This window comes from Urocitellus parryii, chromosome 8, assembly GCF_045843805.1.
Source record: "Urocitellus parryii isolate mUroPar1 chromosome 8, mUroPar1.hap1, whole genome shotgun sequence".
Taxonomy (NCBI): Eukaryota; Metazoa; Chordata; class Mammalia; order Rodentia; family Sciuridae; genus Urocitellus; species Urocitellus parryii.
The window spans coordinates 107024941-107052161 of record NC_135538.1 but is presented as its reverse complement, the minus strand read 5'-3'; the positions used below and the strand labels follow the sequence as shown (position 1 = coordinate 107052161).

The following is a 27221-nucleotide window of genomic DNA, read 5'->3' as shown; positions in this document are numbered from 1 at the left end:
CTCCTTTCCTTAAAAGGGGAGGTCGGTATATGTATGGACTTGTTAAGGAAACAGAATCTAGATATAGGAGATGAGGTCCCCAGAGACACAAGGTGCCATGGTCCCTAGGATAAGCCTAAGCATGGCGGGGTCTCTTGTCTAGGCCACTCTGCGCTTCCCCCGTGCCATTCATTACCCTCTTCCACTCTTCCAGGACCTTGGAGCTTGAGAATCAAGCCGTTCTTCCCTAGCCTAGCCATTTCCAGCGTGAACTACCGCCTGAGGGCCTGCTTGCCTCGGATCAGCTGGGAAACCTCACTGCACGTTCGGGGCCTGAAGCAGGGTGGGGGTGGGAACAGCCCGACCAACGCCCCGCCCCTCGGGGAGGGGTGCAGGGTGACGTCACCCAGCGCGCAAGTGACTGGAGGGCAGCCCACGCGCTCCTGCTCATCTGGGCTGTTGAACCTGACCCTTTCTGTCTCGTAGCCCCTCCTGTGTAAAGCAGGAATAGTGACACTTGCCCTGCCTGCGGGCGTGGGATTGTGAGAGTCCGCTCAGATCTGAGTCGCAGCGTCGCTTTCACCACGGCTCTGTACTCTGTCTGGCGCATTGTTTCATCTGCTTCCCCAATAGCCCTATAAAGTGCTGACTAGTGCTATGCCCATTTCACTCTGGAAAACCAAGTTTGAAAGGTTGAAGGATGAAAAAAAAAAACCCAAAAACCTGTAAACTGAATCAATCTGTCTCCTTGCACTCCCCATCCCCCAATGAATTACCAGGCAGCAAAGGAGACAAAAAGACACAAGGGATCCTTCACATGGCACCATACTGCAGGTGTGGTCTGCTACCTCCCATCTCTGAAACATCCCAGAGAGTCCCAAGTTCACATTCCCAGGAGTCCCAAGCCTCCGGGATACTGAACTTTCATGGCAGCCTTCCAGATGATACCAACAAATGATGTCTAACCTCACCCCCACACCCAGATTTCCTCATCACCCAGCAGCACTGTCACAGCCCTACTTGTCCCTTATCTGGGTGGAAGTGAACCAGTCAGGCACGGGTCCAGTGAATAGTTGAGAAATACAGTTAGTTGAGACCTGCATATTGAAAAGGTGTGCCAGCTGCCTGAGACAGGACAGGTGACAGGTAGAACATTAAGTAGGTCAGGATTGTTTGTGGGGCCACCTGCCTTTGTGCCTTCCCCTGAGGCAATCTGAGACAAACAGATTGGGGTAATGTTTTACCTTCTTACTCAAATGAGGTCCTGGAACACTGAACAAAGCCCAAGACAAACCTTGGGCTGGCTGGCAATGGCAGGCAGGCAGGCAAGACTTAGTCACAACCCTTGGGCCCTTGAAAAGGTGAGACACAGTCACATGTGTATTAATAGAGCAGATTACCAAAGATGCCTGGTTTGTAATTCAAGAATGGCTCCGCATTGCCCTAAGTGATTTTGTTCTTGTCCTTGACATTAGCCATCAGCTTGATGGTGTCTAGCCCTACCAGTCCAGCCCAGGCCTCTCCATGTGTCCCTCTGCCTGCAGACCTCTCTCTTTGGTGTCCCACAACCTGTCTAAAACAGGCATCCTCACTTCTCCAATCCAGAGGTGTGCTCCCCGCCCCAGCCCCACATTCTATCCCTCTTCCTCTCCTCCTCCCACCTCTGCCTCCTCTCGCTGTCTTCAGCCGCTCCTCCAAGATTTGTTCTGTGCAAACTTCAGACATTTTTTTGTGTTGGTTATCTTGAACAACACAGTGCATTTGATTTAATACATTGAACCCAACAACAAGATAGTATCTATTTTTTCTCAAGGATTTATAAGTACTAACCATATTCAAGGTAACAAATCAAGTCTCAAAACAAAAAAGCCAGTATAACATTCATACACATTGTCTACTACATAAAGGATAATGTAAAAAATTGAAAATTTAAAACACTTCTACATTGATTAAAGAAGATACCAGAAAATCTTTAAAACTGAATCATAATAAATACTATGCAATATATTGAATTTTGTGGGGTGTGGCTAATATAATTCTTGAGAAATGTGTACCCTTAAATCCTTATATTAGAAAGGAGGAAAGGCTAAATTTAAATGCACTAAGTATTAAAGTTGGAAAATAGAGAACAATGGAACTGACCCAAAATAAGTAGGAGCAGAGAACTGTGGTACGGCTCAGTGGCAGAAGGTTTGCCTAGCAGGCATTAGGCCCTGTGTTTGATACCCAGCACCAACCAAAAAAACAAAAACAAAAAACTTTCAAGAAACATCCAGGGGCTGGGGATGTGGCTCCAGCAGTAGCGCGCTCGCCTAGCGTGCGAGTGGTCCGGGTTCGATCCTCAGCACCACATACCAACAAAGATGTTGTGTCCACCGAAAACTAAAAAATAAATATTAAAAAAATATTCTCTCTCTCTCTCTCTCTCTCTCTCAAAAAAAAAAAAAAAAAAAAAAAAAAAAGAAACATCCAAACCAGGCCAGGCATGGTAGTGCACACCTATAATCCCAGTGGCTCAGGAGGCTGAGGCAGGAAGAGCACGAGTTCAAAGCCAGTTCAGTAAAAAGTGAGGTGCTAAGCAACTCAGTGAGACCTGTCTCTAAATAAAATACAAAAGTTGGCTGGGGATGTGGTCAAGTGCACATGAGTTCAATCCTGGTACCTACCTCCACACACAAAAAAAGAAACATCCAAACCAGGTGTGTGATGACGCACATTCACAGTCCCAGCTATTCAGGAAGCTAAGCCTGAGAATGAATTCAAGACCAGCTTGGACAAGAGTGGTGAGATCCTGTCTTGAAAAAAAAAAAGTAATATCTAGAAAAATTATTATATAGGGCTGGGGATGTGGCTTAAGCGGTAGCGCACTCGCCTGGCATGCGAAGGGCACTGGGTTCGATCCTCAGCACCACATAAAAATAAAATAAAGATACTGTGTCCACCGAAAACTAAAAAATAAATATTAAAAAATTCTCTCTCTCTTAAAAAATATTAAACCATTGACTCAAATAAGTCATTTTAAAAAATTGAATCCTTAATTAAAATGCTTCCATATGGAAAATAAGAGACCTAGGTAGTTTTTCAGGGTGGGAGATTGAGTTCTATAAAACTTCAAAGAAACAGGTCATGCCAGTCTAATATTAGAAAGTTTATTAAGAAATTAATGATTTAAAGGGATTAAAATGTATTGTTTTCAGTAGACACAGAAAATGCAATATTTTCTCAGATTAAAATTCACAGAAAGTTGGGAAAAGAAAGACCAAGTGTTATATGCAATGGTGAAATGTTAGAAGCACTGCTTTTCTTATCAGGGATGCCCAGAAGCACAGCTTCCACGTCATTGTTCAGTGGGTCCTAGATGATGCAATAAAACAAGAAATAAGAGATATAAGAATCAGCCAAGTGTGGTAGTGCATGTATATAATCTCAGAATCTCAGGAGGCTGAGACAGAAGGATTGCAAGTTTGAGGCCAGCCTCAGCAATTTAGTGAGGCCCTAAATAACTTAGTGAGACCCTGGCTGAAAATATAAAATGAAAAAGGTGGGGGATGTAGCTCAGTGGTAAAGTGCCCCTGGGTTAAATCCCTAGTAGCCCCCCCCCAAAAAAAAAGGCAGACAAGAATTAGAAAGGGAAGGAGAAATCAAACTGTGTTCCTTCATGTTTCCATCTAAAAACACACCCAAGAAATTGATAAATTAAAATTTAATAAGGTTATCAAGTTACTGGAGCAATAAACAAAAAAATCGATTTTTTTGAGTTCTATGAGAAACAGAAAATGAACAAAAATTTCCATTTGCCATGGCATCAGAGCCAAACCAGGCTGGGTGCAATGACACATGCCTATAATCCCAGCAGCTCAGAGGCAGTCAAAGCCAGCCTCAGTTACAGCAAGGCACTAAGCAACTCAGTGAGGCCCTGTCTCTAAATAAAATACAAAATAGGGCTGAGGATGTGGCTCAGTGGTTGAGTGCCCCTGAGAGTTCAATCCCTGGTACCAAAAAAAAAAAAAAAAAAAAAAAAAAGTACTAGCAATAAAGTGAAAGTGACGGATGTGAGGAATGTGAAAACAGGTGACAATGCTGGTTGTACACACCTACCCAGTTGTCTTGAACCTATCTGTCAATCTCATTGGCTTGGAAAGGTGTCAATTCAGGATATTTCCTGAGGAATTCAGAGATCTAGGAACTGGGGAGGGGATGGGGAGCAGCCTGGTGGTCCAGCTCTTGCTAGGCATGGGAGAATCCCTGGGTCTATCCCCAACACCTCAAAGAAAGAAAAAAAAACAAACAAATTCGGAGGCCTAGAATGTGACAGGACACATCTGACAGGCAATGAGCTTGGGAAGTTACTTGTTCTGGGGGTTCAAGATCCATATCTCATGCCTCTGTCATGGGATCCCGAATGCCCCCAGTGGTTTTCTTCATGCCTTGAGCCTTATCTCACTCAGCGCAGTGGCCTCCCAGAATTCTCCTGCCCAGGCTGACTGTGCTTCTTCAAGACTTCATTTAGCTTTAGCTGCCTTGGGGGTCTGCAAACCTTTCCTGGAAAAGGTAAGAGTATGGGCTGGGGATGTAGCTCAGCTTGTTTTGCATGCACAAGGCCCTGGGTTTGATCCCCAGCACCATGGGGGGGGGGGATATGGTAAGAGTAAATGGTTTGCCAGCTCTATTATGAAAACAAAAGCAGTCAAAGACAAAATATAGACAAAGGAGGAGTGTGGCTGTGCTTCAATAAAACTTTATCGACACTGAAATTCAGACTTCATATATAATTTTCACTTGTCAAAATAATATTTTTGATTTTTTTCCCCCCAACCATTGAAAAATGTAAAAACCTGGGCTGGGGCTGAGGCTCAGTGGTTGCCTAGCATGCCCAAGACCCTGGGTTTAATTCCTAGCACTGCAAAACAAAAGGTAGAATTATAAATGTAATTTTTTAAAAGAAAATATAGAAACCAGCTGAGTGTGGTGGTGCATGCCTGTAATGCCATTGGCTCAGGAGACTGAGACAGAGGATCTCGAGTTCAAAGCCAGCCTTAGCAACAGTGAGGCACTAAGTAATTCATTGAGACCCTGTCTCTAAATAAAATACAAAATAGGGCTGGGGATGTGGCTCCTGATTGAATGCCCCTGAGTTCAATCCCCAGTACGAAAAAAAAGTAGAACCATTCTTTGCCCACATAGAAAAACAAGCAACAGTACCCCTAGCTGCAGGAGTTGGTTTGTCAATTCCTGCTTCAGGGACCACCCTCCAACCGCAGGTGGGACCTGATCAGGAATAAGGGATATCTTGAGAAACTCTATGGTTGTAAGTGCTGTTGGGAATAAGGGTTCAACAGTACTAAGGTGTTTGAAACCTGTCTTTAAAGACGCTCTTAGTGGTCTCCCTCACCCTTAAGGTTATAGTTTCTCAGCAGGGTATCTGCAGCCTTCTGAGACCTGATCCCCACCTTTGGGGCCACTCTCAGCAGCTCTTACTCACTCAAAGATTCCTGAGCTATGGTACCTTTGTTGGTGTTTGTGCCTTTCCATGCTTTTCCTTCTCCTGGGAGCAGATCTGTACCTTGGCCTGGCTAGCCGTGGCCATAAGCCTGCCTTCTTTACCAGGTTGACTGGGGTCTCTGCTGTTTCTCCATGGTTCACACTCAGCTGGCCACAGCCCTGGAGGGCTGAGGGTTCCCTGCCCGGTGTATGTAGCTTTATATCCCCAGGCAGAACTCAGGGTGGGGGCTTAGGGTCAATGAGTCAAGAGGGATAAAGCTTGTGAGCACAGGCAGAGGTCTCCTGAAAGGCTTCCTCAAAGAAAAAAATGGAATTTCTGTACTGGTATGATTTGAGATTTTCCCAATTTAGAAAGTCCTCAGGGGCTAGGGTTGTGGCTCAGTGGTAAAGCGCTTGCCTAGCATGGGTTAGGCCCTGGGCTCGTTCCCCAGCACCACATAAAAATAAATAAATAAAGACATTGTGTCCAACTATAACTAAAAAATAAATATTAAAAAAAAAAGAAAGTCCTAAGGAAATCTCTGAGGAGTCTCTAGTCCTGACAATGCTATGTGTTCAACTCAGGAGAAGCCCATTTACAGGAATAGTTCCTGATCTGCTCTGGACCTAGGTCCTGGGAGGGGAGACCACATTTCCCATTCCACTTCTGGAGTGGGAAGGGCTCTGAGCTGAATGACCAGGTGGTCAGTCACTGACGCTTTTATTTTCCTAGTCATAAATGTGCAAACTCACTTTCACCTGCTCACAGGTCAGTGAGATGTCCTGACTGCTCTTGGCAAATCATGAAACTCAGGGCCTGGTTCAAGCACTCTACCACGGAGCTAAACCACCAGCCCAGGCAATGATTTTTTATTAGCTAGGACCATTCTGCTTAGAGGGAGAGGGCATGTTGAGGGAGGCTTCTCCTGACTTGGTTTTTTTTTTTTTAATTGTGTCCTACTGTGTTGCCTAGGCTGGTCTCACACTTCAAGATTTGCAGAGGCTCAGCCTCCTGAAATGCTGGGACTACTTGTACTACTAGCTTTGGTTTGGGATTTTTTTTTTTTTTTTTTTTTTTTTGGTACTGAGCTTTAAAAAGGACGAGGTGGGAGGGGCCACTTTACCATTGAGCTACAGCCTCCCTAGCCACTCCCCTCCCCCACCTTTCTTTTTTGGTACTGGGGATTCAACCCCGGGTGCTTTTTACTACTCCGGAGTCACAAGCCTGGTCCTTTTTATTTTGAGACAGGATTTCACTAAATTGGTGAAGCTGGCCTCGAACTTGTAAATCTCTTGCCTCTCCTCGCAAACTGTTGGGATTACAAGCTTGTACCACCACCCTGATTAGCCCCAGCTCTTTTTTTTATTTTGTATTTTGAGACACGGTCTCACTAAGTTGCAAAGGTTGGCCTCCTCCTTGTGCTTCTCCATCTGAGCTCGGAAATTGCTGGAATTACATCATGTGCCAACGTGCCCTGGCTGACTTGAGATTTTTTTTTGTTAGAATTTTTAATATTTATTTTTTAGTTTCTGGTAGACACATCTTTGTTGGTATGTGGTGCTGAGGATCGAACCCGGGCCGCACGCATGCCAGGCTAGCGCGCTACCGCTTGAGCCACATCCCCAGCCCCTGACTTGAGATTTTTATTTATTTTTTATGGTTCTTGGAATCAAACCTATGGGCCAAGGGCTTCACGCATGCTAGGCAAACGCTCTATCATTGAGCTACCTCCCCAGCTCTTGGCTTGAGATTCTGATCAGGAATAGAGCACCGTGGGGCCCTCCTGGCAGAAACACCCAGTGCCCCTTTCCACATTCATTGACTTCGCCCAACCATGGACTTCTTACAGACCAAGAAGGATGATAAGAACAGGTAAAATGGGAGTGGAGATGGCGGGGTTGATTAAATGGAGTGGATAAGGAAGAAGAAATCAAGGATCCTCATTTGTTCATCAGAATTCAACAATAACTAAGGTGTATTAGGGAAGGTGTACCATGTGCCAGGATGGGTGAGGAAGGTGTGGGTGGGGGTAACCTTTTCAAGTATTCCAGGGGTAGACAGAGTGGGTTAAGAATGGAACACATGGACATCTAACAGTCCTCGGAGAAGGGGGCTATTCTCTCCTAAATACGTCAGGCTTCCAGATGACACCTTGGAAAGGCAAGGACAGCTTGCCAGCTGGAGCGCTGGCACAGGCAGGCTCAAAGCCTAAAGGGCTCGGGCTCCAGGGGGCTGAAGAGAACTTGGTGCAGGCCCGCCCTCCGGCCACCATCTTCAAACTATCTCCTAGGACTCCTGCAGCTTCGTTGATGTCCCTGGAGATCCCCATCCCCACAGATCCAAGCAGCTGCAAGAGGGAAGAGAGAGAAAACCCAAAGCTGCTGGAGAAACAGCTTGACGTGCCCGTGTAGGGGGTGCATATGTCCCTAAGCTTTGTGTACTTTCGTGAACGCAGAGGCTAGGAAGGTCCTTCCGGTAGCGACGCGGTCACTGAGAGCTGCCCGCAGAGCCATCCCAGCTGCCTATGCGCTCTGTGACCGACCGATCGGGGGATCTTTATGCCTATCCCATCCCCGAGGTAATACTCCCCCAACGTCCCGCGTGGAGAGAGGATCCAGCAGGCGACAGCCACAGTAAATGCGACAGGGACAAACACGCCGCTAAACTAGCACCTCAGACACCGCAGCGGGAGAGGCGGAGCCTCGCGGCGGTGGGGGCGGGCGGGGGTGGGCCCGCTGAGACAGGCTTGGAAACTGCTGGAAGTGCCGCATGACCGCTGCTGCCGCTCCTTCCGCCGCATGCAGGCAAAGAGTCCCCCTCTGGCCCGGGCCCCGCGCCCTCCCTGAATCGGAACTACGCCCCGCCCTGAGCTGCCGGCCTTTCTGCTGCTCCCGCGAGAGTGGGGGGTCTCGGGGGTGCTCAAAGTTGGACCCTGAATGCCACATCGTCCGTGATCTGGACGTGAGATGTGTAGGAGAGACTCTAGGAAGATCAGCTTTAGGAAGGGCAGTGGGGATGATTAGCTGTCTCTTCTCCTTTCGATGTCCACAGAGGCCCGGCCTCTTGAGTGTATAAATACCAGTTCAGAGGATTTTACGGAGTTGATGGGATCCTCGACCGTAGACCCGCTGTTTAGGCCCTAAAAACACTCCCGATTCCTCATCCTGGTGGGGTCATGTCCCCGATCTGCAGACACGGGGCTGAGAAAGGAAGCAAACGGGTGAACGGACAGATACTCCATCTGGAAGCAGAGCCGGAGGCCGGCTGCTCGGGCTCCTCCCCGCCCCGTCCCTGATTTCTGGCCATGACGTCAGGTGGGCGGGCGGCGGCAGGTGCGAGCGGACAGGCGCCCTCCTTTAAGGCGGAGGGATCCAGGGGAGGGCGCCTGGACCGTGCTTCGCCTTATATAGAGCGACTGGGGGCACACGGTAGCTCTCTTGAGTCACCCCCACGCTGCCTAGGTGTCGCGAGCGAGTCGCACACTCTTCGGGCCCACCCTTCTCCTAACACTCGCAGTCCTTTCTCTCTCAAGGTAAGGCCGCAGTCTTCTGTCCGACTTTTCTCCTGCGGGGGCTCGTCTGCGGTGTTTGACCCTCTGACCTTTTGAAGGCCAGTCGCCGCCGTGCTGGGGCGGTCTGTGGGAAAGCTAGTTTTCGGGATGGTACGTTCGGGCTCTTGAGTTTCGTCTATTGTGCTTGGGCGGCGGGCGCTCTCCAGGCGGCGACCAGCCGTGGGCGAGAGGGGTGGCGGAGCGCGGCCGGGGGGGGGGGGGCGGCCGCACGTGGTGGCCGCGCCGGTACGGGACGCTGCCATGTTTGCTGCCCACTTCCGGACGCGGTTGTGGGGGGCCGGAGCGTGGTGGGGCCTCGCGTGCGCGGGGTGACTCAGCACAGCCCGGCGTGGTTGGCTTTGTCACCTGTCTCGCTGGAAACGTTTTCCAATTCTTTCGGGTTGTGTGAGGGTGTGCCACGAGGGAGGAACGTCTTGAGTCCTCAGTCTGCTGGGGACCACCGCGATTTTTCGTGATTCTCTTGCAGTCCCGGTGAAGGAGGAGGGGCGGGGGAGGCGCTGGAAGATTCATGGGTCCCTCCCCCGCTCCTCCCCGAGAGCTGAGATTGTTCTGGAAGCTTCTGGAGCCTGGCGCCCCGCCCCATTGCCCGGATGCTGGGGCGATGGGAGGGTGCACGGCGGCGCCCCCTCCTCGCATGGCCTCGTCCGACGCATGTCCGGCAGTGACGAGGGTCGGGCGACGGCTTTGGCCACCATCTTGGTTATATGCCCTGTTAGCAATGACGGTGGAGCTTTTCCTCTTTGGTTCTTTGTCCTGCTTTAATTGCCCTTTGGGCGGCTACCCCATCGATCTCAGGTTATCCTTCCCTGCAGAGTGGAATAGCACATTTGGTGGACCTTGGAGATACTAAGGGGCAGCTGTTAAAAATCAGGGCGCCTTTTGCTCGATTTGTCCTCTCCTAATTAAAAAAAAAAGACTGTTTTCACATCAAAATGTACATGGGGGTTAACTTGGCATTCTCAAGATACCTGTGATGCCCCCCAGTATTCTGAATTTCTCACAAGGTACCCGATGGTGCCGAGGCTGGGCTCTGAGATAATCTTACAAAAAATGTCTGACTTTCGTATTTGGTTGAAGGATTTAGGTTTTTCCTGGGTTGGCTTATTATTTAGTGTGTAGCCTAACATCTTGAAAGAAATGGTGTTTTCAGTTTCTTGGGAATAGACAGTACTCTGCGCAAGGCAGTTTGAACTCCAACCTTTTAAGGTTTTAATTGAACCCATGAACCTTGAGGATTCTTAAGTATGGAGCCATTGCATGTGTGTTCCTTTGTAACTGTTGATCATCTTTATTTTAGATGCCTGAGGAAGTGCACCATGGAGAGGAGGAGGTGGAGACGTTTGCCTTTCAGGCAGAAATTGCCCAACTCATGTCTCTCATCATCAATACCTTTTATTCCAACAAGGAAATTTTCCTTCGGGAATTGATCTCTAATGCTTCTGATGTAAGAGTTTGAACAAGTCCCCACAGTAGTGTTGTGTGACCCCCCCACACACTCTTTAGAGCACTTCAGAAGAGGAAGAAGGGATAGATTGAAGTGGTGGGAGCTGCAACTGTTTGAGATAAATCAGCAGCTGTTCCAAAAAGATTTGCCTTATTCTGGGTGGCTATCACACTTGAAAGGAAGACACCAGAGAAGTGGATAATGTAACTGTTGGTCTGAAGATCTAAGGGATAGCAGAATTGAGGCTATATGGAAGTAGAAAACCAAGATTTGCGGGGGTGGGGTGGGGTGGGGGGGGTGAAGAGATGGACTATAAAAAAAAGATGTGTCATTTCATGTTTACAGGCCTTGGACAAGATTCGCTATGAGAGCCTGACAGACCCTTCCAAGTTGGACAGTGGTAAAGAGCTGAAAATTGACATAATCCCCAACCCTCAGGAAAGGACTCTGACTTTGGTGGACACAGGCATTGGCATGACCAAGGCTGATCTCATAAACAACTTGGGAACCATTGCCAAGTCTGGAACTAAAGCATTTATGGAGGCTCTTCAGGTATATATGCACATTCAAATTTAGGATTTTTTTTTGTCTTGCTGTTTCAAATCTCATATTTGATATTTAAAAATATTCTTTGGCAGGCTGGTGCAGACATATCCATGATTGGGCAATTTGGTGTTGGATTTTATTCTGCTTATCTAGTGGCAGAGAAAGTGGTTGTGATCACAAAGCATAATGATGATGAACAGTATGCTTGGGAGTCTTCTGCTGGGGGATCTTTCACTGTGCGGGCTGATCATGGTGAGTTGGCTTTCTGTATGGAAGTAGCTGGGTTAGAATTCTTTGGAAGAAGAGATAGAAATCTTGAGTATGATGTTTGTGGAGCAGTTTCTTTTTTTTCTTTTTCTTTCTTTTTTTTTTTTTTTTGGTACCTGGGATTAAACTTGGGCACTCAACCACTGAGGCACATCCCTAGCCTATTTTGTGTTTAGAGATAGGGTCTCACTGAGTTCCTTAGTGCCTCGCTTTTGCTGAGGCTAGCTTTGAACTCATAATCCTCCTGGATTTTTGGTGTGCACTACTGCTCCCGGCATGGAGAGTTTCTTTTAAAATCATTGATGCTTTTAGCCTCACAGCTTTATACTTTATTGTGATTGATTGTTTCTTCTAGGTGAGCCCATTGGCCGGGGTACTAAAGTCATTCTCCACCTCAAAGAAGACCAGACAGAGTACTTGGAGGAGAGGCGGGTCAAAGAAGTAGTGAAGAAGCACTCACAGTTCATAGGCTATCCAATCACCCTTTATGTGAGTACCAACCAGGCTGGCAGCCCATCTGCACTGAGTGTCTGTGGTTGTGGAGTTTTGTGGTCCCTGGCTTTGTTTTCCTGGTGTTGTGTTTTTCACGCTTAACCACTATGTTTGGTACTTTAGTTGGAGAAGGAACGAGAGAAGGAAATCAGTGATGATGAGGCAGAGGAAGAGAAAGGTGAGAAAGAAGAGGAAGATAAAGATGATGAGGAGAAACCCAAGATTGAAGATGTGGGCTCAGATGAGGAGGATGACACTAGTAAGGATAAGAAGAAGAAAACAAAGAAGATTAAGGAGAAATATATTGATCATGAAGAACTGAACAAGACCAAGCCCATTTGGACCAGAAACCCTGATGACATCACTCAGGAAGAATATGGAGAATTCTATAAGAGCCTAACCAATGATTGGGAAGACCACCTGGCAGTCAAGGTGAGAAACCTTATATGTGGGCTCAGCTGGAGAGAAACAGGTAGAAGTGTGTATTGGTAGATAGTAGAGTCCACAGTGAACTTGCCCAACTGGTTGGTAGCTGAGACTGAGAGTCAATGGAGCCATGTGAGTTCACTTACTAGTGACCCTGCCACAGTAGAGAGATTCTGTTCTCCGGAATGACTTCACTTTTGTCTTTTAATAGAAATCTGGGTAATGTCGATGGCAGCCTTACACATAACAGGGTTCTGATTGGAGAACTGTTCTCTTAATTCAACAAGATTATATATAGCTAGGACAATGTAAGATTTATTGGCTTTCGGGTTCAGCGTTTTTTTTTTTTTTTTTCCTCCTTATGGAGGCTCTTCAGGTATGTAGCATTCCAGTTGTAGGTGCTTTGGTGTGACTGAAAAGCACTCTTGTCCTGAAATGTTGGGTTTTTCTCCTAGCACTTCTCTGTAGAAGGTCAGTTGGAATTCAGGGCATTGCTGTTCATCCCTCGGCGGGCTCCCTTTGACCTCTTTGAGAACAAGAAGAAGAAGAACAACATCAAACTCTATGTCCGTCGTGTGTTCATCATGGACAGTTGTGATGAGCTGATACCAGAGTATCTCAGTGAGTGTCTCCTGTGTCTGTTTTTGGGGGTTAAGTCTTTTGAGATCTGCAGTGTTCTCCTGGGATTGTAGTCTGAGGAGGGTAATTGTAAGTGAAGGTTCAGGGAGCAAAAGAGCCTTCCGCTTGAATCTGGGTGACCAGTTTGGGTCTAGTTGTTTGTATTGAATTTTCTGCCATTTGATTGCAGATTTTATTCGTGGTGTTGTTGACTCTGAGGATCTGCCCCTGAATATCTCCCGAGAAATGCTCCAGCAGAGCAAAATCTTGAAAGTTATTCGTAAAAACATTGTGAAGAAGTGCCTTGAGCTCTTCTCTGAGTTGGCAGAAGACAAGGAGAACTACAAAAAATTCTATGAGGCATTCTCTAAAAATCTTAAGGTATAGAGGCAAATGCTTATTCCCTTTGACATTTATTTTTTGGGGGGGCACTTTACCACTAAGCTCAGCCTTTTTTATTTTTGTGATAGGATGTCACTATGTTGACTGAGGTTGGTCTTGACCACTTTCTTACTAATTAGAGTGTATTTCCTCATTTATTGGAGAGGGAAGGGTATTATCTCTAAGGTGGGTTATTTTGTTTCCTCGTACCCTTAAGCTTGGAATCCATGAAGATTCTACTAATCGGCGACGCCTTTCTGAGCTGCTGCGCTATCACACCTCTCAGTCTGGAGATGAAATGACTTCTCTGTCAGAGTATGTCTCTCGCATGAAGGAGACACAGAAGTCCATCTATTACATTACTGGTGAGTTAAAACCTTAAGTCTGATCAAAGCCTCCTATCTGGGGTTGGATGGACATCAGGGCTAACTGGGAACTGGCAGTGTAAATCCTTTTGGTCACTAAGTCACATTAAATAACCTTACAGGTGAAAGCAAAGAGCAGGTGGCCAACTCTGCTTTTGTGGAGCGTGTGCGGAAACGTGGCTTTGAGGTAGTATATATGACTGAGCCTATTGATGAGTACTGTGTACAGCAACTCAAGGAGTTTGATGGGAAGAGCCTGGTCTCTGTGACCAAGGAAGGCCTGGAGCTACCTGAGGATGAGGAGGAAAAAAAGAAAATGGAGGAGAGTAAGGCGAAATTTGAGAACCTTTGCAAGCTTATGAAAGAAATCTTGGATAAAAAGGTTGAGAAGGTGAGAAGTTTGGGGACTATGATACATTTTTGTAATCTCTCTTTGGGAGCTGCTGTTTTCAGAATTTAATGTTGCTGATTAGGAGGTTTACTCTGTTTAAGCCCCCCCATTTTTGTGAGTACCATACTCAGGGTCCTACACCACTGAGCCACATCCCCACTTCTGTGTTGTATTTTATTTAGAGAAGGGATCTCACTGAGTTGCTTAGTGCTTTGTTTTGCTGAAGCTGGCTTTGAACTCTCATTCTTCTGCCTCAGCCTCTCAAGTGGCTGGAATTATAGGCATGTGCCACCTGGCTCAGCAAGGTCTTATTTCTCTTAGTCCATTATACAAAATTTGGAGATTAGGTATTAATTCCTGTGTTTGGGAACATAGAAACTTAAAAAAATATGGACCATAATTTTTACCTTTCAGATGATCCAATCTAAACCTAAGGGTTTTTTGTTTGTTTGTTTATTAAGAGAGGGTCTCCTTGTGCTTCTGAGGCTGTCTTCAAACTCCTCAGTTGGAGTGATTCTCCTGCCTTAAGTCTCTTGGAAGAGTCAGGACTATGGGTTTGCACCATGCTCCACTAAAAATTTTTTAAACTGTCTACAGGTGACAATCTCCAATAGGCTTGTGTCTTCACCCTGCTGCATTGTTACCAGCACCTATGGCTGGACAGCCAACATGGAGCGGATTATGAAGGCCCAGGCACTTCGAGACAACTCCACAATGGGCTACATGATGGCCAAAAAGCACCTGGAGATCAACCCTGATCACCCCATTGTGGAGACATTGCGGCAAAAGGCAGAGGCAGATAAAAATGACAAGGCTGTCAAGGACCTGGTGGTGCTGCTATTTGAAACTGCGCTGCTCTCTTCTGGCTTCTCACTTGAGGATCCTCAGACCCACTCCAATCGCATCTACCGCATGATAAAGCTAGGCCTAGGTAGGCAATGTGGACTGATTTGATGTGGGGGCAAGTTCTGGAACTGACCTTTTGAACAGATTTTGTTTAATGCTCTTCAGTTCACATCTCACTGGGCCTTTTTTTTTTTTTTAACATTTAGGCATTGATGAAGATGAAGTGACAGCAGAGGAACCCAGCAGTGCTGTTCCTGATGAGATACCCCCTCTCGAGGGTGATGAGGATGCATCTCGCATGGAAGAAGTAGATTAGGAGTTGCTACTGAGAAATCTGCCCTCTGTATAGTTTCCCCATGGCTCCCACAGTAGCCTTAAGTGGCCCTCTCCCACCTGGCTTCCTCTGCTGATTGATGTTATAGTGGTTTTTTCTCCTGTCCTTGGCATCTTAATTAAGGCAGGAAATAAGGGCCTCAAGCCCTCCATCCCCTACCTAGTTTGGCCGAAGGGTTGGATGTTGTATTGTGTTTTTGTTTTATTTTGTTCCACAATTAAAGTATGCAAAATAAAGAAGATGCAGTTTTATACAGTTCTGCTCTCCCTTGTAAAGTGGATGATACTGCTGCTTCATAGCATTCTCTATCCTGTATAATAGTATAGAAAAACTGGCTGTTTACCTGGGTTATATGCTAGTTTGAAAGGTATATGTACATTCTCATTTCAATCACTTAAGGCAACCAAAACACAGAGCCAAGTCCGTTGCAGCAGTTTAATAAAATTATAAGAGCAAAAATTGACATTTCCCAAAGTACCAAACTTGTAATTGGCTCATGGAGCAGAGCCTAGCAGAGCCCAAGGGCATAGTGTTGAGCAGGGCTCTTCATTCACCTCCCTTGGCACTACCATCTTTACTCACCCTCCTGGGGAAGCAGCATTTGGACCCTACAATACTTGTGCTTCTCTCAACAGTAAGAAATGAGAGTGTATAGAAGGTAGGGGGCAAGCAGATAAGTTGCTGGTAGCCGAGCCACCAGGTGGGTCAAAACTTCTAAAAGCTTGATGGAGGAGCTTTCCCTTTACACCTCCATACACCAAGACTTCCTTCTACCCTGAGGCTCAACTTGCCTACTGGAGGATGGTGGCTTAAGGCAAAAGGGAAGATACCTTCTGGGCTCCCCATCCCCAGCTGCAGAGCTGGTTTATGATAATGAGAAAACCCATATTTTGCCCTTGAGCCAGCACCTCTGAAAGTATGGTGAGGGTCCTATTACATTTCACCTCTCAGGTCCTTATCTTTTCAGACCTTCTGCACTGGGGACTCCATAGGTACAGCCTTCTTTCCCCGTTGTTTTAGCCTGCCTCGGGCATAGACTCTGAGCAAAAGGGCAGCAAAGACCACAGCTACCCCTAGCCCACCCACCACAGTGACAGTGTGGCCATAGAGGAGGCAGGAAAGAAGGATGGCAATGGCCTGGCGGAGGGTCATGATGATGGTGAAAACAGCAGCCCCAAACTGCCCAATGGTGTAGAAGATGAAGAGCTGGCCACATGCGGAACAGACAGACAGTAGCAAGGCATGGGCGGCAAACTCACTGTGTCGCCCCATGAATCGGGTCCCCTCCAGGAGGGCCCCCTGCTGTAGCAGCGAGATTACTGTGAAGAGGCAGGAGAAGAAATTGACCCCAAACATCATCTGCACTGATGACATCTTATAGGCAAACAGGGCATCCTGCCAGTTTGAGGTGAAGCTGTCAAAAGCGATGTAGCCTGCCAATAAGATGAGGCCTGAGAGTGTGGTGGCTGGGGAGCTACGGGGCTCTGGTCCACTGGACAGCAAAAACATGCTGACCCCGATGGAGATAAGTCCAGCTGTTAGGTATTCCCAGTGTTCATAGCTGCGCCGAGACACCAGCTTTCCCATCAGCATGACAGGGATCACTTTGGAAGCCTTGGCCAGCACCTGGGTGGGGAAACTGATGAACTTGAGAGCTTCATACTGGCACCAGCTGCTTAGCACATTTGACAGGCTGGCAAAGGAGTACCGGTACATGGGTGCCCCATGTCGAGGTTGCTTGCAGAGGAGGCAGTAGAGGCCAGCCACAATCAGTGCCAGCACACGGTTCATTAGCACCAGGAACTGCGAGTCCGTGAAGCGCTCACCTGGTGACGTGGCTGTGGCCCCATAGCTTCGGGTCATCACTCTTTCCTGCAGCACACCCCAAGTAAGGTAGAACACCTGGGTTGGGGAGGGTAGACAGGAGACAATAAGAGAAGGAAAAAGTAGATCTTAACTTCCCTTTCCTCAGGATAATTCTCAATGACAAAGGACAGCATGTGTGTTCTTCTGAAGTAGAAATTTCCTCTCCCAAGTCTGGATTTACCTTGTAGAAAATTCACTGTGGTGAAAAACATTAACATATGCTTTAGAACTCCCTGGACCTTGTTTGCTCCCACAGTATGAGAACACTAGAGTTAGCTCCATCCAAAGTGTTCTCTTACCTACTTTCAAACTCAGGGAGGCAAAAAGAGTTTGACTCCTATATAGTTCAACATGCTCCAAAAAGGGGGACTAGTACCCACTCTAAAATTCCACACAGTCAGTGCCTTAGGACCCCTTTCTTATGTAGTACTGAATGGCTTCCCCAATCTTTTTTATCAGTGGGTTTACAGCGTATGAAGCACATCAGGAGAGAGGGAAGTATAATAACAGCACAATAGATGTCACCAAAAACTTGGGAAAGAGATGAGCCCTCTTCTGCTCTAGACATCATAAAACAATAGTGCATTGTTACTTGCAGTACCAATGCTGGAGAAGCGGAGGGGATGAAGAAAGGAAAGTCACTGCTTCCTCCAAACATTTTGAAGATGGTGCTCTGTGTGTCTGAGAGAAAGGGACACATAACACACAGACCCACAAACCTTTGAGATAGACAGAATGAAAACTGAGTTCACAGAGTCCCTGCCCACTGAGCTCAATCCAGGACAAGAAGCAGAGCTTGCCTGCCTACCTACCTGGAGCCCCAAGGTACAGAAGAGCAGCTTCAGGGCCTGCCAAGTGGGGGTGGTCTCCACTGTCTCTGTCCGTGGAGCCAGGGGAACCTCATCAGAGGCCTTAGGCTCATTGCCAAACACACAAGCTTTCACCAGGGGGTAGCAGAGACCCCTGCCTGAAGAAGACACATATAGTCAAGTTCCAAACCTCCTCCACAGCAACTCAGCTTCCCCAGAGCAGCCAACCTGCCCTGCTGTCCAGCCTATTGGCCTCCCCCCTCCTTCCCTTTCCAAGTCACATTCCGGTTTGAACCAACACCTGCGATTCACACCTAGCCCTCTTCCCCACCCTCTCTCCACACACCTGTCTCCAGGTAGTTTTTCCTCCTGAAGTAATGCACCAGGAAGTAGCCAGGTACCATAAAGGTGGCATAGCCAGCAGCATTCACCAAAAAGCGAAAGAACCACAGCTGGGTCCATGACTCCGGAGGGGCTTCAGGAGTCTCCCCACCAGCACCCAGGGAAGGGAGCGCAGCCAGTACCACCACTGCCCACCACCTGCTGGGAGCGCGGACATAAGAATTAGAGTGCAGTCCTCCAGCCCCCTGGCCCAAAGAAGGGGACCGCACATAAGTGCCTCGTCTTCTCCCCGCCCCCTCCGCTAAAGCCCAGCGGGACAAAGAGCCTCTCTCTGTCTTGGGGGGTTAGGCGCGGGGCGGGCAGACAGGGCCTCCTCCCTCCCCGGGGGCGGACCCGCCTCTCTGGCCACACAGGTCCCCTCTGTTCCCTCCAGCGCGCCCAGGCTGCTCTGGCCAGAGACAGCTCCCCCTCCCCCCATCCCGCCTCCCACGTTCCCGGACCGCCAAGGTCCCCAGCTCCTTCGCTCCTCACTCCCCCAAGTCCCTCAAGGAGCACAAGCCCACGCCGCGCCCCCGTCAGCACGGCTCCGTGCAGCGCCACGCGGGCCGGCTGCCTGGCGGCTGGGACCCCACCCGGCCCCCAGTGCCGAAAAGCGGCGATCACGTGGCCCAGAGGCTCGAACATGTGTGCTGCCGCTGCCCTAGTCCTCCCACCTGGTGTCCATGACCCGGGCCGCGTGGGGCGGAGGGGGACCGGGGAATGCGAGTCCCCGGGCCGCGCGCACCCTCCGCCGCCTCCGCTAGCAGCCAGCGAGCGGGCGGCTAGCGGAAGTGCCGCGCTCTTGGCGCCTCCCTCCCGGAGGCCGCCCCCCGCCGCCCCCTGCCGCTACCACGCAGCGCCCCGGCGGCGGTGGGCTACAGCGCCCCCGCGCGGCCTGGAGGCAGACGAAGCTGGGTTCCAAGAGGTTGGGCTGCTTTTGGGCGGAGGAGCCCACAGCCCCAGCCCAGGAGCGACACCTCCCCTGGGTGTCGTCGCTCTCAGTCCTCACTACCCTGGGAATAGGGGTGACCACTGCCCTCTTGTGGACTGGGACGTCGAGTCTCTGTGTCCCAAATACTTCCCCTTTATGTCATTCCAACTTTTTTTTTTTTGGTACTAGGGATTTAACTCAGGGTCTTACTAAGTTGGCCAGGCTGCTCTTGAACTTGGATACGCCTCTCTCAGCCTCCTAAATCGCTGGGATTAGAAGCAACACACCCCACTAGTTCTCCCATGTTCTGACAGGATGAAGATGTCTCCTTCCTTCTTTGGTTGGGCCAGTAATTCTGTCCCCCTCGTCCCCGTGACCACTGAGGCTCCGCATGACCTAACTGACCCATCTTCCTCGCCCACTTACCCAGGCCCTGTAGAGCCTCGCTGGTCTGTTCTCAGTTCCTCTAATTCTCCAAAGGCTTTCCCCCACCCAAATGCTCTACCCCATCACTTACTCATCCTATGTCCCAATGAGATGACTCTCCTCAGAGGCGTCCCTGGAACATCCAAAGAAAGGTCCCTCACCCACTTTACTGTCCTCTTTCCTCCTCCTGTTTCCCTTCACAGCACCCACTGCACTTTGTAATTATATTTGGATATTTATGATTTTAATGTTTATGAGTGAGGCTGTCTCACTATAGGCTCTAAAAGTCAGAGACCATGTTGGTTTATTCCTCCTTTCTTCATGCCAATGTAGGCCTCACCGGTATAAAATATGTAAAAAGTTGCAGGTCTCTGGTGCCTAGCCTCTTCTGGCTACTCCAGATGGCAGCCTCCAGGGCCTGTGTCTTCTCATTCCTCTTCCTCTCTCTTCATCCCTCATTTCCACAACAAGGACAAGGGTCTGCACTGGACAGCGACAAGCCTGAGGACTATTAGCTCCTTATCACACCCAGGGGATAATTTCCTTCTCTTTGCTTTTATCAAAAGGTCACAGGGCAGATCTGCCTATGCACATGCACAAAACAACTCTAGAAGGGATGACCCCCCAACCCTTTAACACTGGGGATTGAATCAGGGGTGCTCTACCAGCTGTATTCCCCACCTTTTTTATTTTTTTCTTTAATTTTGAGACAGGGTCTTGCTAAGTTGCTGAGGCTGGTCTCAAACTGGTGATCCTCCTGCCTCAGCCTCCTGAGGTTTGTACCACTGCACCTGGGTAGGAGGAAAACACTTTTAAAAAGTCTCTGCTACTTTAGTGTTATGTTACTGCAATGTTCCTTTCTCAAAGGCTCAGTTCAGGGCCTTCTGTTAAAAGTTTATAGACAAGAGTGTTTTGGAATCTGCAATAGCAGTAAGGTGGGACCCCTCAGGGCCCTGTTTCTTCTATTTCAGTCTCTCCTCACTCAGAAGCCTCCACATTTTCCCACTGGTTGGCAGTTTCAAACTGACCCGACAGGTAGAAATGAGAGCCCTGCCATCTCCAAGAGAGGTAAAGAGACTTCACCCAGGATGCCTGGGGCTTAGGCGCCTCTCAAGAATCTCCATCCAGTCCACCTGGGAAGCTCTTTCTTCCAGCCTGGCTCTCTCTGACTTGCAATCTCTTTTCTCACTCAGAACCATACTGGCTCCAGGCTCTGGCTTCAGTAGTCCCTAGGACACCAGAAGGGCACACTGGGCCCAGGTTGCAGCAACAGTGGCCCCAGTTTCCTGTCCTGGCTTTAGTCAACACACATCAGCGGCTTCCCGGAGATCTTCAGGTCATCGAAGGGCAAAAGAATAAGGGGCTGAGAAAGAGAATAGAGAGAAGCAAGATCAGTGGCCATGAGAAAAGTCAGTAGTGGAGGAGACCTAGGGAAACTTGTTGGGCCACTCCCTCCTCACCAGAGTTGAAGAACTTATACTAATAAAGGCCTCCTGACATGGCAGAGCCTTCAATCTCTAAAATGATGCCAGAATATCCAAGCTAGGAGGGACATTAAAGATGATCCAGCTCTGGGGGCTGGGGCTGGGGCTGAGTGGTAGAGCACTCGCCTGGCATGCATGAGGCACTGGCTTCCATCCTCAGCACACATAAAACTAAAATAAAGGTATTGCGTCCACCTACAACTAAGAATATCTAAATTTGAAAAAATAAAAGATGATATAGCTCTGGATCTACTTTTGTTGTGGGGGGCACAACATTCTGAACATTTGTTTTATACTTAACATTTAAAAACAGGAAGACTATACAGAAAACCTGGGTTTCACCTCTTGAAAATTTCCAAGACCTAGAAACATGGGGCCTACATTCCTATGCCTAAGCATTTGCTGGAGCCAAGGAGAGACCCCGAGGTATGGCTCTCTGCTCTCTCCCAGGCTTCACCACTTGCTGGTCATACACCTGGCCAGCTTTACTGATTCACGCTAGTTGTGGAGCCCCTGTAGGAGTATAAAGTTGGGGCTCTTGGTCCTGATCAACTAAGGAAACCGGTTTGGAGAGGGATAAAGGTTGGCCCATGGTTGCATGACTGGTTGGTAAGTGGCAGAGTCCCGGTTGTACCCCAAGACTCCTAACTCTCTGGTCCTTCCAACTACTGACAGTCCCTATCTCTGCTATGGGTGTGAGAGGCCCTGAAACCAGAATGGAGAAGTTTATGCCTCGTACATCCTCAGCCAGGTCCTGCGGTGTCTCATCTTCCACATTCAGCAGCAGGGAGTCAGCGCCGGCCTCACACAGAGTGGATGAGATGCCACTGAGGCCCCGTCCAGCTGCCAGATGCAGCGGTGTACACCCATTGAGCATGCGGGCATCTACCTGAGCACCAGCCTGGAGTAGGAACTGTACCAGGCCCCGCTCCTGGGTTTCCACAGCTAGATGCAATGCTGTCTTCCCACTGGTGCCCTCCTGGAAAGGCATAAGGATGTCAGCCAAGGCCCTGAAGTGGCAGTGGGATCTGGGAGGAGAGCAGAGGCACCACTTGCTATGTGGGGTAGGGGAACTTGCAGGGGCAAGGCTGGGTCAGGTGCCATGAGCAGGCAGTGCCTTGATGGGTTACCTCACCTGGGCATCAATGTCAGCTCCATTCTGAAGCAGTAGTTCTATGAGAGGCTGGTTCCTCTGTAGAGTGGCAATGTGAAGACAGGCCAGACCTGGGGTAAGGTGGGTAGGGACACTGATTGGCATTCACAGCTCTCTTTCACTCTCTTCAGGGACCTCCCTAACCCTCAGCCCCAAGGGACTCCTGCCCACTCAATGCCTTTAATCACAGGACTCTTAAAATGCAACCCCGAAAACCCCCTCAAAAGTCTGAGGGGAAAGGAACTGCAAGTTTCCACCTTTCAGTCATGTTATTGAAACTTTCATGCTTCAGGGGTCAGGCTGCTGAATGACAGCCCCCAAACATACCCTCCTCCAGGGCACATACCCCTCAAACCCACAAATACTCCAGAACTCTACTTGTCTTCAAGCTCAATCCAGATTTCTCCGAGGAGCCATCTGGGGATCCTCATGCCCCAGACTCTCTCCAGGGGCCACTTCCTTCTGTGTGCCCTGCCTTTCTTTGCTTATCTCCTTTCTGGTCTATAACTCTCCCTCCCCCACTCTCTGCTTATAATAGAGATTCAGATTCAAATATACATCCTTTATCTCCTTCAAGTTTTTGTTCAAATGACCCTGGCCTTTCCTGACTACCGTTTTTAAAAATCACATCAACCTCCCCCCCCCAAAAAAACATTCCAGTTCCCCTCCCTCTGCTCTACTCCCTCTACCATAGCACCTACTTCCTTCTAACATATTATATAATTCACTTCTTATATTTATTGTCCATCTCTATCTTTCTCATTTTTGTTTTCAGATGGGAGCTGAGCTCCTGGGGTAGAATCTGGCACACAGAAAGGCACTCAGGACATTTCTGTTGAATGAATGAAGGAGTTCATTTAATCTCTATTAAACTATATATTTTAAGGACAAAACTTAGATTTCTGCTCAACACTCAGTAGGTGTTGGGTCAATTCTGAATCAAATAATTCATCCATCATCTATTCCTTCATCTAGCAAAGATGTACTAAGTGTCCAGGTGCTTAGAACTGGAGGAACATCAACAGACAAGCTGGGTCTCCCCCTTTCCTAGGAGTGGGGTCCCTGTTTCCTGCCCTCTCCTCTTCCCCAAAGGCCCTGGGTGGGGCTACCCAAACCTTGCCAGTTTTGCAGCTGGAGGTCCAGGGAGTGAGATGTTCCTCTGCCTGGCTCTGGCTGCCCCTCTAGCAGGCAGCGGGCACAGGCCAAATGCTGGCGTTGGCATGCCACATGTAGGGCTGTGTCACCATGCCGATCCTGTAGCACCCGACTGGCCCCCTTCAGCACCAGGGCCCGAACTGCATCCGGCTGGTCCAGATGAACAGCCAGATGGAGTGCTGTCTGCAGGCACAAACAGAGGGTCAGTCAGCTACTGCAGCATGCTCCCACCTCTGGGACCATGCTAGATGCTATAGCAATATCCAGATGCCATCATTTTCTTTGAGAGCAGCTTACAAAGGCCATAGCCCTGGTCTTCTAAGAAAGTACTAGTAAGTCCTTCCCTCTATCACCCTACCACCAAGTTCTTAGGACCCCAGTTCTGGAAGCAGAGTGAGGGAAATGACCCCCTGTTCTTCTCATAGGTCTGCTCAACTCCTAGAGAAAGAACATGTGGGATCAGAGTCCAGTCACTCACCTTCTAGGGAGACCTGTGCTACCCCCTGGGGTTAGGCTGCAGGAATTGGCACTAGGCAGTCTCCCCGGGCAAACTCCTTCCTTCCTTAAGTCTTCATTCAGATGTCACCTCCTGTACTAAGCCTTCTCTACCTGTTCCATAAAGACACTGGACCCAACAGTAGCAGGTATGAGTCTTTCTCACACCGTTTGTCATCATGATGTATAATTAGGCATTTACACCGGGTCCTCCAGACCAGACTGTGCCCTGTGGGCAGAGGCTGGGTCTTACTCATCTCTGCATTCTCCACTTCAAGCCCAGCATCTGGCATACAGGTCCCAAATGAGCAGCCTAAGAACCCTGGTGTGGCTTCTGGGGATGGCTACTATGGACACAGACTCCTCCTTCTACCTACCTGGTAAAGGTTGTTCTGAATGTCCAAGACCTCCTGGGGCAGCAAAGCCAGGCAACAGAACAGCACCTCTGGGACCTCGTGAATCACTGCCAGGTGGACCAGCCTGGGGAGCAGGGGAGTGCCTGGGGTCAGGGCACAGGCCAGAGAGGGTGACTGGGGTCTTGGGTTTAGAGGGACTGTGTTACCCTCTAATTAGCAACCTGAAAGGTAGGTGCAGGAGATGAGTTTGGGCCAGGAAGTGAGGGTTGATATGGAATGGCAGGATTCTGGGGATGGAGGCCCACATTCCCATTGGTGGCCTTGAGGAGGGCCTTGGCTGGGTGGGCACGTAGGCAGGGTGCTGACAGGACAAGGGCCTTCCTGTCCAGCCTGCCCACACCCTGCTCCCCCCTGCCCCCAGGGCCCTGCGAAGCCAGCTGCAGCTCAAAGCCAAACTGAAAGCCGCGGGAGTGGTGCAGAGGGGGTTTCCAGGGCTGAGCTCCCCACCTCCCCACAACAGGGAGGACAGGAGGAGGCAGATGTGGGGTTCCCCCCAGTAACTCAGTGTTATGCATTCCAAGGGAGGGAGACAGAAACTCTTGGAAGACAGGCAGGAGACAGCATTTTGTTCTGCTGCCCTTCCTAAGGGAGTCATGAGGGCCACTCCTCAGATGGCACAAGCCAGACGGGGCCTGATTAGTGGCCCTGTGCACTTCTAAGAGATCTGTGCAATGCAGAAAAGGTCTGTTTGATAAAGGGGACAAGAGTCTTAACCTCAAGGTAAGGGGGAGCATTGGGCAAGGGAAGTTCCAGTCTCGGGGTTTCCCCACATCAGGTGGGGAAAATGAAAGCCGGGGCTGGAGGATTTAGGCCTGGACAAGTGCCTTGCAGCATTAGTGAGGGGCACATCTTGGCTAAAACGCCCATCTGGGCTGGGCAGGGGGCTGCTCAGGCAGGAGAGGGGGCAGGCTTTGGCTGCAGGCAAGCGGCAGGAGAGGCCCAGGAGAGAGTGACGAGGGAGGGAGGAACCGCTCTGGAAATCCCCTCGGCCAGGGCCTGCTCTCTGGGTCACATTCCTGCAGCCACCTCCCTCTTTCCCTCAGTCTCCCCTCCTCCCACTTCCTCTTCCCACTTCCACACCTCCCAAAGCCCAACCACCTCCAAGGGAGGAAAATGCCCACCTTCTCTTGAGGGACCTGCTGGGAAGTCCTTGCACATCTCTCTCTCTCTCTCTCAGACACACACCACTTGTCTCTAACTAGATATGGTAAAGGCTGAGGCTGAGAGGCCAATGAAAGAGGGAAGTATCAGAAGTCCCATTCACTGGATCAAAGGTCAGCCATAGATATCTTGCATGAAGCCCCTGAAACCTTGGATTCTGGGGTAGTGATCTAGGCACAGAGTACAAAAGCCCTAGGATCTCTCCTCTCCCACTCACTGGGTCCAGAGGATAACTTTGTCAACATCCACCCAAGATTACAACTCCTGCATCTCCAAAAAGCAGGTCAGAACAGGCACCTCCGCCTCCCCTGTGCCTATTCATTCCAGCATCTCTGATCTGGGACTCCAACCCTCCTCTCCCATTTCTCACCCCGAAATCCCAGCTGCCAGTGTTTTCTTCTTTTCAAGTCCTCAACTGACCATCCCATCCCACACAATCACTTGTAACTTCAGCTGTCCCCTGGCCCAGTGCCCATCAAACTCCCTCTGGGCCTGGGAGAGGAAGAATAGAATGAGGGGGTAAGACAGAACAGTAGGGAGGATTTGGGGTGCTCAGGAATGAAGGGTGTTGGGGGCTGACTTCAGCCCTCACTTCCCCTTTCTCAGTAAAGGAGGAAGTAAGCTGGGGCAGCCAGTCCCCTGTCTGCCTGGGCACTCTGGCCCCAGCCTAGTCACTCTCTTCTTCTCAGGGCCAGTCCCAACCCTGCACCCTGCCAGCACCCCCATCCCAAGCTTCCTGGCACTGAATGGCAACCTGTAACTGGTGTCTCCTTTTCCTTGAGACAGGGCATTCTGAGGTCAGGAGCTGGGAATCCCAGATATTGAGCAAACACGGATGCCCCCTCCCCCAGCAAGTTAAAAAAAAAAAAAAACTGGACTGGTCAGGGGAATTTTCTCTTCCCAGGGGTGGGTTATTGGTAGATTTCCAAGATACTGGCTGGGGTTCCAGGTGCCTGGGTAAGAAATGTGCTAACTCTAATCATTTCCCAAAAAGACGGCAAATAAATGATGACAAGTCCTCTGGTCTGGACCTGGCTAGAGTACAAAAGTGGGCTAAGAGTTGAGTAGGGAGTTTGGAAGAGAGTGGGGACTGTCCCTTCCACCGTGGGGGTTCCTTGGGGTGTACTCTGGGGGTAGTGGTGGGGTACCTGGACAGCTGCAGCTCCTGGAAAGCCCAGAGTTAGTATTCCATCTCAGCCTAGCCCCCATACTCACGTGTCTCCGTCCTCAGAGATGTAAGTGAATGCTTCGAGCTGCTGAGGGCTCAGCGCCCCCGCGGAGGGCAGTGACGATCCTGGGGCTGGGTCCTCAGCCTCAGGATCCCCCAGCAAGGGCAAGGGCTCGGTGAGCGAGGAGGAGCCATAAGTGGAGTCAGCCCGCTCCCCGTCCCCGTCTTCCTTTTCCCGCGGCTCCTTGGAGGAACTCGGAGGATGGGTCCAGGGCTGGGGGCTGCAGCCGTCCGAGGGCCTGGAGCCTGTGGCCGGGGTGGGCTCCGGTAGGGAACGCAGAGAGCGTAGAGACTCTATGCCGGAGTCACACTGGCTCTCATCCGCCTCGTCCGGCCCCTTCCGCGCCTCCGACATGCCCGCGGTGCCAGCCCGCTGGGGCCGGGTTCGAGCAGGATCGGTCTCCGGGCTACGCCGCGCGGCCTTTCCGGGTTGCGGGTCCGCCTGGTAAAGACAACGCCGGGCTCTCAGTTGCCTCGGTTCCAGGTTGTGCGGGCGCAAAGAGTGGACGAAAAGCGCGGACGAGGTTAGCAGCGTCGACCCGGTCCACGGCAGCGGTTTACTCTGGGCAGCTGG

The 27221-nt window shown here is 49.7% G+C and overlaps 3 protein-coding genes across 7 annotated transcripts; 1 reads left to right on the top strand and 2 right to left on the bottom strand.

Moving 5' to 3' along the window:
• Positions 1-8883: 8883 nt before the first annotated feature.
• Hsp90ab1 (heat shock protein 90 alpha family class B member 1) lies at positions 8884-15393 on the top strand. Its single transcript, XM_077802202.1, has 12 exons — positions 8884-8993; positions 10330-10476; positions 10822-11028; positions 11115-11274; positions 11645-11778; positions 11905-12213; positions 12663-12828; positions 13016-13206; positions 13424-13571; positions 13694-13962; positions 14560-14893; positions 15015-15393. Exons 2-12 carry the CDS (start codon positions 10330-10332, stop codon positions 15122-15124), a joined length of 2175 nt encoding a protein of 724 aa, XP_077658328.1. The 5' UTR covers positions 8884-8993; the 3' UTR covers positions 15125-15393.
• A 44-nt stretch (positions 15394-15437) lies between these two features.
• Slc35b2 (solute carrier family 35 member B2) lies at positions 15438-19033 on the bottom strand. Of its 5 annotated transcripts, none has more exons than XM_026394434.2 (4): positions 18873-18964; positions 18164-18360; positions 17821-17975; positions 15477-17044 (listed from the first exon to the last, which is right to left on the bottom strand). In XM_026394434.2, exons 1-4 carry the CDS (start codon positions 18881-18883, stop codon positions 16106-16108), a joined length of 1302 nt encoding a protein of 433 aa, XP_026250219.1. In that variant the 5' UTR covers positions 18884-18964; the 3' UTR covers positions 15477-16105. The 5 variants fall into 5 exon arrangements, with proteins under 5 accessions (XP_026250223.1, XP_026250219.1, XP_026250220.1 ...); XM_026394435.2 differs by having other exon boundaries at positions 18164-18357; XM_026394437.2 differs by lacking the exon at positions 18164-18360 and having other exon boundaries at positions 18873-19033.
• Positions 19034-20310: 1277 nt separating this feature from the next.
• On the bottom strand, positions 20311-27221 carry Nfkbie (NFKB inhibitor epsilon). Its single transcript, XM_026394471.2, has 6 exons — positions 26635-27221; positions 24220-24322; positions 23308-23530; positions 22175-22263; positions 21779-22018; positions 20311-20918 (listed from the first exon to the last, which is right to left on the bottom strand). The coding sequence occupies exons 1-6, from the start codon at positions 27000-27002 to the stop codon at positions 20853-20855; spliced, it is 1089 nt and encodes a 362-aa protein (XP_026250256.2). The 5' UTR covers positions 27003-27221; the 3' UTR covers positions 20311-20852.